This window comes from Rhinopithecus roxellana, chromosome 21 (genome assembly GCF_007565055.1).
Source record: "Rhinopithecus roxellana isolate Shanxi Qingling chromosome 21, ASM756505v1, whole genome shotgun sequence".
Lineage (NCBI taxonomy): Eukaryota > Metazoa > Chordata > Mammalia > Primates > Cercopithecidae > Rhinopithecus > Rhinopithecus roxellana.
Window position 1 is genome coordinate 74,578,063 of NC_044569.1, and position 12,292 is coordinate 74,590,354.

The 12,292-nt window shown below is 36.0% G+C and overlaps 1 protein-coding gene across 1 annotated transcript in view; it reads right to left on the bottom strand.

The window, feature by feature from the left end:
• CDH2 (cadherin 2) overlaps nucleotides 1-12,292 on the bottom strand; it is a 222,683-nt gene that overhangs the window by 52,124 nt on the left and 158,267 nt on the right. Inside the window, exons 3-7 of the mRNA XM_030926084.1 lie at nucleotides 11,991-12,217; nucleotides 10,149-10,295; nucleotides 8,014-8,169; nucleotides 4,139-4,283; nucleotides 1,294-1,466 (exon numbers count right to left, since the gene is read on the bottom strand). Coding sequence (XP_030781944.1) covers nucleotides 1,294-1,466; nucleotides 4,139-4,283; nucleotides 8,014-8,169; nucleotides 10,149-10,295; nucleotides 11,991-12,217 — 848 coding nt within the window. The remainder of the gene's footprint in view (nucleotides 1-1,293; nucleotides 1,467-4,138; nucleotides 4,284-8,013; nucleotides 8,170-10,148; nucleotides 10,296-11,990; nucleotides 12,218-12,292) is intronic.

Here is a 12,292-nt window from a genome sequence, read left to right on the forward strand (position 1 = left end):
TAGGCATACACCAACTCCTAAGTAAGGCTCTCAGCTCAGAATAAAGTAATCTTAATTGGCTCATATTACTGTATTGTAGTGCTTCTAGCACTATTTTGTGTATAATATTAATTGCAATAGTAATGTTTTCTTCTATTCAATTCAAATAAATGCGTCTACAGAAAATAAAGTGTCAAAAAACAACAAACTTCTAAAATCCTTGTCAATGATATTTTATTGCAGTGGGTATAATGTCTCCTTTTGACATACATAATCTGAAGTCTCATTACAGTAAAAGCTGGCTCAGTCAGAAGTCTACAAAGCACCGATCTCCCTGAGTGGGCCCTTTGATCTTTCACTCAAACAATGATTACATATGGTCAAAATAGTGACCTTGAGAATCTGTAAGAAAATAGTCAGGATAGAATCGAAAAGGATGAAAAAAGTTTCTCTAGGAGTGAGGTTTTCAGGAAAGAATATGAGCAGTGCTTGAATCAGAACCTGAAGAACTGGAAGATGCAAGATCAAGAAAAAGGTGCAAGGCATGCCTGGGCGAGGGGATCACATGTACAAAAACACAGGGGAATGCAGGAGCACAGTGGGTTGAGGCCAGTAACACTGAGATGACCCACCGGGAATCAAAAGAAGTACCCGTTCCTTGTCAGACTGTGATACTGCATAGTATTTCAATGCCTTCAACACTGCATACATTTTCAACTAAATGTTATGTCAGAAATGTGTTTCTCTGTATTTCTAACTTCAAATACTTGTGAGTAGAATTAATGCAGTTACTACTGCTCAAGCCTTTTAAGTAAATTAATCATAGAGTTAAGGGGCTAGTTCTAATAAAGAAGATAATCTACTATACACTCTATCAGCCTATTCACAAGGGCTAAAAAACCCAAATCACATACATGTTATTTGCAGCCTTTTAATAACACAAGCATTAACAATTATCCTAAGTTTGTGTGCAAATTATTTGGCTGTGATTTTTAATTCCTCACAAAAATCTTTGACTATCAAGGAAAACTGAGGAAATGTTAAAAATTTTAAAAATTAGATACCAGAGAATATTGCTTAGTCAGTATCACATTAAATACTACATAGGCTAGCATTGATTTATCTAGTATATATACATCATTTAACCAATTTGAAGCTCTGCAGAAAAATATACAACAGATTACTTAATGGAAACGCTTAGCATAGCATTTGAACAACACTGTGAGTATATTGTGATGTGGAGATAAAATGTGTGTGATGTTGTGCACCTTTAAGATAAAAAGCAAACACAAATAGAGTTTTTGGTTGGCTTACTTCTCGATCAAGTCCAGCTGCCACTGTGATAATGTCACCAGTCTCATTGTTGATTGTAAACATGTTGGGTGAAGGGGTGCTTGGAGCCTGAGACAGGATTCTGTACCTCAACATTCCATTGAGGGCATTGGGATCATCAGCATCAATTGCTGTTACGGTCATCACATATGTTCCTAGAGACAGTGTACATGGAAAATGGTTACCCTTCATTCCAGGGACCCCAAAAGAGAAGGTATATTTATAGTTTTGATATGTCTTATTTTCACTTTTTAAAAACAAATATTTAAAGTCATTTATACTTGATTTAAAATGCTACTCACAAGAACAGTACTTATTTCAAAAAAGATAAAACCTGGTCTGGATCCTTGAATGAAAAATTATACAACATACATATTTATAAAAACTCAATTTTTCCATAACTTGGAAGATAAATTCACTTTATGATTCCAAAAAGGTTCATTTTAGACCTTAATTTATATAAAATGCAAATAATGGATAATACAGATACCATTAGAAACATAATTTATTGCCGCTGATTCTTCCCTCTGTCATCTTTTCTTCCGTTATGCAATAACGTCTAAAATAACATGCTGAGTATGATTCTCCCCAGTGCCTGAGTCATTTTCCGAATGTAGGCTGTGTGCAGAACGCGGCACACTCCATTTCCTCAGGTCATAAGGAACCATTTCATGCACTGCTGTTTTGGTACATTGCATAGAGATTTGGCATTATGTTTCATTATTTCCTCAGTGATTAAAAGAACACTGGAACCAACTTAGAGACTTCAATTTATTAGATATTTTGGAAAAGAAATCTTCAAAGCCTTTGTATCCAATTAGTTCAAACTAGCTAGACAAACTGTAATTTAGAAATAGAGTGAGAAGTAGTTACTGTTTAGAATGGTTTGTTCTGTGGGATCCTTTTAAGAACTGAATTATGAAATGTTTATCTCTAGTCTACCTTCCTTTTGAATACTCAAATTCAGTTCTACCTCAAAGCCTGTTTACATTGGGTATTCTCTCTCCATGGTATATCCTGGGTTCTGAACTAACCATGCTTTGGTAATATTATTCAAATCTCATTTCAGAACTTGTCCCTTTAAACCATTTACCTGTTTTGATTATGTGTCATCCCTACACCCTTATTTTTTCAAAACCTTCAGTGTGTACTTACTTGTTGTCATGTTTTTTATTTCTCTCCCCTACTACAATTTAAGTTCCAACAGGGCAGGAACTAGCTTGTCACCACTGTATCCACAGTATCAGAACAAGGCCTACCACACAGCACGTGCTTTATAAACATTTGCTGAATGAATAAATCATTAGAATAAAAAGGTATGTTTCAAAAGTGTGAGCCAAAATACAGATCACAACACAGTTTAGCTCAAGATTCATCACAAATCTTGCCTAGAAGGATGTTTTCAAACTTACAGAAGACCCACAGGAAATATACTCACAATATGTCTACTTCTAGCAATAGCTGAGAGTCTTTTATTTATGGGTGGATCATATGGAAATTCATGGTAAAATGCATAATAAATATAGCTTCAGTAACACATTTTAAACAATTTTTTTGTGAAACAATTCTTGCAAAGTTTGAAATAATAGACAAAAAAAAGAAAATAATATAAAAAAATCTCCACAGTCCCAAAAGTCCAATGTTTGCTTTCTTTGGAATATTTGTAAAGACTTGTGTTTTAGTAAGGAAATGCTGAATTTGCTTTAATTTTACTGTATTTTAAAATACTGAAGAAAGCTACTCTGATGACGTGACTTAGAAGGAGTCACAGATGGCTGAACTTCCTGCACAGCCCCTGGCCTCCCTCTAGCTGCCCCCACCCTACCCCTACATCTTTTCTGAAGAGGCACAGATATGCACTGGGACCAAGAAAATGTATGCGTTTGAGCCATAGTTGGTTATATCTGTAAACTGACTTATGCATAAGGGTGTTGCATAAACTGGTGTTGATGACAAAGGTATTATGCAGCACAATTTTAAATGCTGAGGTTTTTAAAATACGAAACAAAAATACAATAGCTAATTAAATCTCTCCGAACCCCATGTCATCTCAGGAAGCCTGGTGAAACACTTACTTTTACCATTCCTATACCAACTGATTGTCTTGTCCACTGGTTTTCTAGGGGCCTGGCTCTTCTACAGTGACTGAAGTGTGTCACATTTTTAATATAAGAATCTAAAATCTTAGTCAAACACCACTTTACAATCATGAGTGGCTTTCTTCAAGTGCTATTTCTAGGCCAGCGCATTTTCCATTTTGCTGGTTGAAGGGACAGCACTGCAGGGGACATGCTGGTCACCCTGAAAACAACTGTCCTGAGGAGCTAGAGGGCAGCAATCATAGCTGTCACCAAGCCCCTTCCATGCTTTCACTTTGACTTCGCCACCTAGTCCCAGGAACATCAAGTATCTTTAAGGCTTTCCCACTGTGTTTAATTGCTGCTATGTCTCATACAGTCACATCTGTACTTTATAAACAGAAAGCCTCTCGTCTTCTGGGGCTCACTTTCAGGATGCATTGGCTGAATCAACTAAAGCAGAATGAAAGGATCCTATGTATTCCACAGGACAGAATCAAATACTGCAGTGCATATTTTTTCAAAGGTGGGAAAAATCATTATGGGTAATAACAAGGATTTTGTTGTTGTTGTTTTTCTCTCTTCAATCGGTTTTTTCCTAAGTTACCTTCCTTCTTTCCCAAAAGCATGAATGAAAGAAAACGATCCAAAAAGGCTCACATGATTTCTCCATTTCTTGCTCATATAACAGGGCTGGTTTATACCAAACTTTCCTCAAGTCATCTTCAAATTATTATCTTTAAACTTACCAGGCTTTGATCCCTCAGGAACTGTCCCATTCCAAACCTGGTGTAAGAACTCAGGTCTGTTGTCATTCATGTCAATAACATTGATGACAATGTCAATGGGGTTCTCCACTTGATTTCCATTAATATCTACTGCATGTGCCCTCAACTGCAAAAGTAATTAGAAAACAAAACTATTTAACAGATTTATGTCTGTGAGAAGATAAATACATCATTATAAGGCTACTAAAATAGCAAGAATAAACTCACAACTCAAAAACAAAAGCTGTTCTTCCCACCAAAATTTAAGTTACACTAAGTCCATATAATTAGGATAGATATAGTAGCAAAAAGCTATCATTTACTATATGCTAGGCATTGTTCTCAGAGCACAATGGATTTTAACTCATTTAATCCACATACGAAGGAGTGAGGCAGAAATTGTCAGCATTTGAAGATGAAATTGAGCCTCAGAAAGACTAGGAAATTTATGAAGGTCACTGCTCTTGCTGCTGACAGGACTCAGATCCAAAACCAGTTGTGTCCAGCTCCAAAATCCTACTAAACCAGTTGAGAAGGCAGACTTAAGGTAATTAAAAATGTGAAAGTAGGCCAGGCACAGTGGCTCACGCCTGTAATCCCAGCACTTTGGGAGGCCAAAGCAGGTGGATCACCTGAGGTCAGGAGTTTGAGACCAGCCTGGCCAACATGGCGAAACCCTGTCTCTAGTAAAAATACAGAAAAAATTAGCTGGGCCTGATGGCACATGTCTGTAATCCCAGCTACTTGGGAGGCTGAGGCAAGAGAATCCCTTGAACCCGAGGTTGAAGTGAGCTGAGATCATGCCAATGTACTTCAGCCTGGGTGACAGACTGGACTCTTGTGTCAAAAAAAAAAAAAAAAAAAGGTGAAAAAGTGGAAGTAGCACAAAGTAGTCACAGAGATCAAGGGAACAGAAAATAATCTAGAAAGAAGTAAGTGTACATAGGAAATTTGACACTAGTTTTTTTTTTTTTTTTTCTTAATTGTAAAAGTCATTCACAAATCTTAAAAATATACTAGTATATGGCCGGGCATGTGGCTCACGCCTGTAATCCCAGAACTTTGGGAGGCCGAGGCAGGTGAATCACTTGAGGTCAGGAGTTCAAGACCAGCCTGGCCAACATGGCGAAACCCTGTCTCTACTAAAAATACAAAAAATTAGCTGGGTGTGGTGGCGGGTGCCTGTAATCCCAGCTACTCAGAGGCTGAGGCAGGAGAATCGCTTGAACCCAGGAGGTGGAGGCTGCAGTGAGCTCAGATCGTGCCACTGCACTCCAGCCTGGGCAACAGAGCGAGACTCCGTTAAAAAAAAAAAAAAATACACGAGTATATACGATAGCTGTTCCTCTCCCCAGCTCAGTTCTCAGTTTTATAGATATTGTTCTAAAACTTTATCTTATTTTTCTTTTTAAACAAAAATAATCATTCAGCTACACTTGGCAGAATATCATCAAAATCCTTTCATCTAGCTCACAGATTCATTTCATTCTTTTCAATAGCTGTTTAGTGCTCCTTTAATCGTTTCTTTTTGACTGGAATGCTTCTAGTTTTCCTGTTAAGTCTGATGCTTGCCATTGGTTGCTGCTGGATACTCAATCAAATTAAAAAATACCTTCAACATATCCTTTTTTAAATTCAGAGGTTATTTAAACACATAAAAACAATGTAAATTTTAATACTGCCATTCAATACCTATAAAGATAATTCTTTTTTTTCCCCTTGGCTTATTTAATATCTTATGTTACATTAATATTCTTAACACTAAAACTTAATTATATTTATATAAAATACTGAATCTGAATACTAAACCTTAATACTTTCATTTGTATAATTAATTCTACTCTGTTATGGTGTTGCTTTTTTTTTTTTTTTGTGAGATGCAGTCTTGGTTTGTCACCTAGGCGGGAGGGTAAGAGTGCACTGGCATGATCTCAGCTTAACTGCAACCTCTGCCTCCCAGGTTCCAGTGATTCTCCCACCTCAGCCTGAGTAGCTGGGATTACAGGCATGTGCCACCACATGAGGATAATTTTATTTTTTATTTTTAGTAAAGACATGGTTTCACCATGTTGGCCAGGCTGGTCTGGAACTCTTGACCTCAAGTGAGCCACCCGCCTTGGCCTCCCAAATTGCTAGGATTCCGGGTGTGAGCTATCACACCCGGCTGGTATTGCTCTTTTAATGTGCAAGTAGCAAGCACTTAGCAATAATTTAACCCAATTTTGACCTGAATATACTCATTTCCTGAGTTTTAACCACAGGAATTCAGATAGCGAGAATTCCTATAGGAAATTTTAAATTGATCTTATTTATATTCATAAATTAGAGGCTAGTCTAAGTAGTGGCTGGTCTATTGTGTGCTATCTAAAAATACGTTTCCTTGTTAATGCTATGTTGTCTTTGTGAGATGTTTGGAAGTTTTACTTCTTTTCCTACGTTTCAGAACAATATGGAAAGCATTAGAATAACCTATTCCTCCAATGATTTTAAAAAATGGAATGATGAAGAAATCAAGGTCTTTGGGAAGAGAGAGTACAGAGCAATACTCAGTGCATAAGACATTTTAAATTTTTCATATGCTTATTTGTCTGTCTGATCTAGGTGAATCTATTGAAGTTTAAAAACTTCAATAATTGTTCTCACTTATAGGTGGGAACTGAACAGTGAGAACACTTGGACACAGGGTGGGGAACATAACACACTGGGGCCTGTCCTGGGGTGGGGGGAGGGGGGAGGGATAGCATTAGGAGAAATACTTAATGTAAATGATGAGTTGATGGGCGCAGCACACCAACATGGCACATGTATACATATGTAACAAACTTGCACGTTGTGCACATGTACCCTAGAACTTAAAGTATAATTAAAAAAAAAAAAAAAGAAAAAAACATCAGTAATTTTAAAAGTCAGTAAAAGTACAAGAATTCAACAAGTGTATGAGTGGGCAAAATAAGAGTCTGGAAACACATCCATGCACATGTGGGATGAAAGTTTTAGTGATTAAGTAAGTGTAGATGATGGATCTAATGGGGAAACTAATTCAATATATGCTGTTGGGACAAGTAGCTAGTCATAAAGGAAAAACAAAGTGAGTCTCTCCTTTTATTAAAATAATTTCGCAGACATTAAAAATTCACATGTAAAAAGTAAACATAACAAAAAATTGGGGAACTGGGGAGACTGGTATCCTGGAGTAAAACTAGGGAGACTGGCATCCTGGAGTAGGGAAGGCCTTTATCAACATCTCTGGAAAGCCAGAATGTATGAAAAAATTTTTTAAAATGAATTTTACAGTGTAAAAATGATGTCCTACTACGGGAAAATTATTGACAACGTTAGAAATAAACATAAGGAGAAAACGTAGGACAAACCAAGCACTAATATTCCTAATTAGATAAAAGGTTCTTAGCAATAAGAGTAAAAAAATCCCAAAGAAAATTCAACATAAGAAAGGAATAGGGGATTCACTTTGATTAGAATATTATGCATTCATTAACAATGCTATGATATCTATATATTTTACATGTAACAGATTTGACTCCATTCATATAAATTTGTTCTTACAGGTTCTTAACCACATATCTGAAGGCAAGGATCACTATGTAAAGAGTAATGAGATTTTAGGCAATTTCACTTCCTTCTTTCTTTGTTGTGGCATTTATCTATTTGTTTTTCTATCAGGGCATTTATCAATTCTACAAAAACAATAAAATTATTAAAATTTACCAAAAGACTACAGATGCAATTCTTAAAACTCTCAATATTGAGGCTTTCAGACTGATATAAGAGGCAATGGTAAACTCTGCAGACATTTAGAAGTGTTAATACACAGAATTATCAGCTGGTTGGAAACTTACATGAAACCGGGCTATCTGCTCGCGATCCAGGGGCTTCGTCACTGACAGCTGACCCGAGATGGGGTTGATAATGAAGATACCAGTTGGAGGCTGGTCAGCTCCTGGCCCAGTTACACTGTACCGCAGTGAAAGGTTTTTATCTCTATCAGACCTGATCTAAGGATCAAGAAAACAATTACATTAAGTGAGAGACTAAATGAGCTCATTATCAGAGATGGGGCACATCACACTTCATGCCCTTTTTCAGCTACAAACTTATACCATCTCTTCCCAGAAAATCACTGAGAAAGTCTCCTAGTGCCTGTTCTTCCTCTGCTTCTTGGTGACAGGCTTCAAAAGAGATGTCATCTATCACCAGAAAGACTGGAGGCAACATAAACATCTAAAAGAAGACTCACTAGGAGCAGTGCAAAAGTTCCAAATCTACAAGTGTCAGTTTTTAAACAATTAAACTCTGTCCTGGGAGTTTCTAGGTTAGACGATTTAACATAGTCACAGCTGTCCAATTTCATTAAAATAAACATTGTTTACCTCTTTGCATCAGTAACAAGAATTAATTGTCTATCCATAGTGTGAAATATCCTTAAATGGAACTCTAATACAGTTATGGCTGAGCCTGAATGTCGGATTTCTGTACTTGCATTGTACTAACACTGTTCATAGCACCAAAGCTTTCCATATCATTTTAAAGTGATACCTGAAATTTTCATTAATAATAAAGCACAAAAGAAAGCACTTTAAGATATATTTTTTGTGCTCGCAAACATTATATCACTTATAGGCTCACTGCCTTCTCCAAATACAACTACTCTCAAGAAAATTAAGTCCATGTATAAGCAGTCACAGGAGACGGAATAGGCTATGGAAGGGGATGGAGGGAGGCAGGTACAGAGAAAAAAATAGGAGATCCTTATGTATTAGTTACTTATACTTAATCCATCAATAAAATCTAGTTTTTGTTGTTTTTGTTTTTTGAGAAGGAGTCTCCCTCTGTCTCCCAGGCTGGAGTGCAGTGGCGCGATCTCGGCTCACTGCAAGCTCCGCCTGCCGGGTTCACGCCATTCTCCTGCCTCAGCCAGTAGCTGGGACTACAGAAGCCCACCACCACGCCCGGCTAGTTTTTTTGTATTTTTAGTAGAGACGGGGTTTCACCATGTTAGTCAGGATGGTCTCAATCTCCTGACTTTGTGATCTGCCTACCTTGGCCTCCCTAAGTGCTGGGATTACAGGCGTAAGCCACCACACCCGGTCTTTTTCTTTTTTTTTTTAAAGTTAAAGCAAAATGCTCTTTTCTCTAAAACTTCATTATTTCAGAGTTATTCATTGTTAAAGTGAATTATAATGTACATTAGGACAGAATATGCAACATAAATAAGTGGCTTATTTTTAAAAAAAGGCTTTCAGTAAGTATATGTAAGAATGCTAAAATAATCATATACAGAAACATTTATATTTTAATAAATGGGAATACAACAGACTTGTCTTACTATACTTTTGTAATAAATAATGGGTTGTTAGGTTTACTAAAATGCAAAAATATCAGCATATTTTTTTAATGTAGCTGATGGTATGTACCTAGAGTAAATAAAAACAAACAAAACTTACTCCTCAGATTTGAAAGCCTATGATTTTACATAGCCCTGGGGATCCTGTTAATGGTATCAGAGTTCACTATTTTCTTTAAAAAAAACTCTCAAATGCATTTGGTGCTGGCATTTTTAACAATGATTGCCCTTTATTTTTTCTGTGGCCCAAAAACCATCTGTAGAGGGCAAAGATCATCACAGAGAGCCCAGCTTTCAGACAGGGAAGTTTAGGGGTGTGTGTGTTTTGAGAGTGGAAATGGTATGATTGGGAATATGTGTTGGCTTTAGGGCTTGTGTAGTCACAAACTGAAAAAGCTTTCAAATCCACAGTGTGCAGGACCTACAAGAGAGCTCTACTTATAAATAATCCAAAAGGTAACAAAGAAAATGACAAGAGGCTTTCTACAACACTACACAAATTCTATCTATATAGAAAAACACTTTTAGTATATACATGTCATAAATTCTACTTTGTAAAAAAAAAATAGAAATATTTTTAACATACATTCGTCTTGTGCTATGAAAACAGTTAAAATTGTGCCACCTTACCCTGACAAGCTCTTGAGGAAAAGGTCCCCTGGAGTTTTCTGGCAAGTTGATTGGAGGGATGACCCAGTCTCTCTTCTGCCTTTGTAGGTGGCCACTGTGCTTACTGAATTGTCTTGGGAATACGATTTCTTCAACTTCTGGTGGCTCCTTTACATAAAAATACAAGAAGACATTCCTGAGTACTAGGAAAAACATTTTCTGAAAGTACATCAATATTATTGAATACCTGAAAGCATAGGAATCACAGTTTATTATGCACAAAAAATAAGTCTGGAGGCCCTTTTCCCTGGCCCCCTATTAAAATAACAGAAAACACCATAAAATTTTTGGGTTATACTGTGTATCTGAAAAATTGAATTCTAAACAATTTATTATATGGCACAGCTGTGTAAACTATTTGCAGTTTCTATAAACCTTCTTAGATAGCAGTTAATATTGAGCAAAATTTAATAGTACCCTTTTATATATTTCTCATTAGTTTAAACCATAGTTCAGGTAATGTGCTACTGTACATTAAATTTAGATCTTGATGTGCTAAAATATAATTTGAATTCCAAGAGAAGTTTAATACATACTGCTAAGGAATGTCTCAAATATTTATGACCCTATTAAATCCCACAGAATTAATGCTGTAATTATTCTAAACCTATGTCAGCCATGATGGATGCTGTAGATGACCCACTTTGCACATTAGGTATTAATCTCTGCTGGATGTCAACACTTTCTTCTGTTTCTTCCTCTATCTGTAGACATTTTAGACATTAGCCCTTGCTGCTTCAGTGCAAATATCCAAGCTAGTTTGCTGGAACACAGCAAATCGACAACAACAGCATCTTTTCACTCCATTAGTTACTGGGTTTTCACTTTATATTACCCAAATGACATGACTTCCCTCAACAGTTAATAGATTAACAAAGTAAATTTCACATAATAAAACCACAACACTGAAATAAGAGAAAAATGATAAATTTTCCTCTGATATCTTGATTCATGTTTGATGGTGGGTATGTATATCACATTTACAACTAAATACCCAAAATGAATGTGTGTGTTTCTATCTCTCACAGTACAATAAGTATAAAATAATGTAGTGGTCATAGTTCCATAGTTCATGGACTTCAGAATATATGGGTGTGTCCCATCATATTTGTTTTGAATTAACTCAAAAAACTAAAATATTCAGAAAACATTATCATAACTTTACTGAAGTTACTGTATTTTATTTGAAATTCCTAACAGTGACTTATACAAATTAAGTGCTCAATAAATATTTGTTGAATTGAACTGAATGGCACTCTGTTGGAAATGTACCTCATTTATTTTATCTTGGCTCGCAGCAGCTTCCACCAGAGGGAGTATATCATTCCTAAAAAGTCATGTTGGTAGTATAAATAATTCATACCCCCCAATTTGATTATTAAGGAACAAGACAAAAACCCAATACTCACTGCCAGAAATGTTTTCCTGTTACTACTTTAAATCTGTACTTCTCATCTAATAAATCTGACTGATGACATCTTGTAAAGAATTGTTTATTTTGTGGTTTTATTTAACAGCTTATAAAGCTTCTAAGAAATTTAAAACAAACTGCTTCTAGTTTAAAGTTGTAAATCTCAAAGTATAAACAAATCTTTAAAACACAATTCCTAGTTGCTGAAAATATATTTAGTCTAAGTATCTTAAAAGATTAAAAACACAAAAAAAGTTACTAAAATGACCGAAGTTGATAAAAATTCAAATAGTGGCCATCCATTAATGTGATCTGAAGCAAAGCATATATTTAGTTCAAACTGTGTAAATCTGATTTTTAACCAGCCCTAAAGCCAGATTTGGATACTATACCTTCACTGAGTCCTCAGTTAAGGTTGGCTTCAGGCTCAATTTCACTGCCACTTGCCACTTTTCCTGGGTCTCTTTGTCTTGGGCATATATCAGGAACTTGGCATGCTCAGAAGAGAGTGGAAAGCTTCTCACAGCATACACCATGCCATCTTCATCCACCTTAAAATCTGCAGGCTCACTGCTCTCATATTGTACTTTTCTTTTTCCATTGCAGTTGCTAAACTTCACTGTAAAAGATAAGAAATATATCAGTTATTATAATTATACCAAAAAGGCAAAAAAATAAACCCCTAATACTTAAA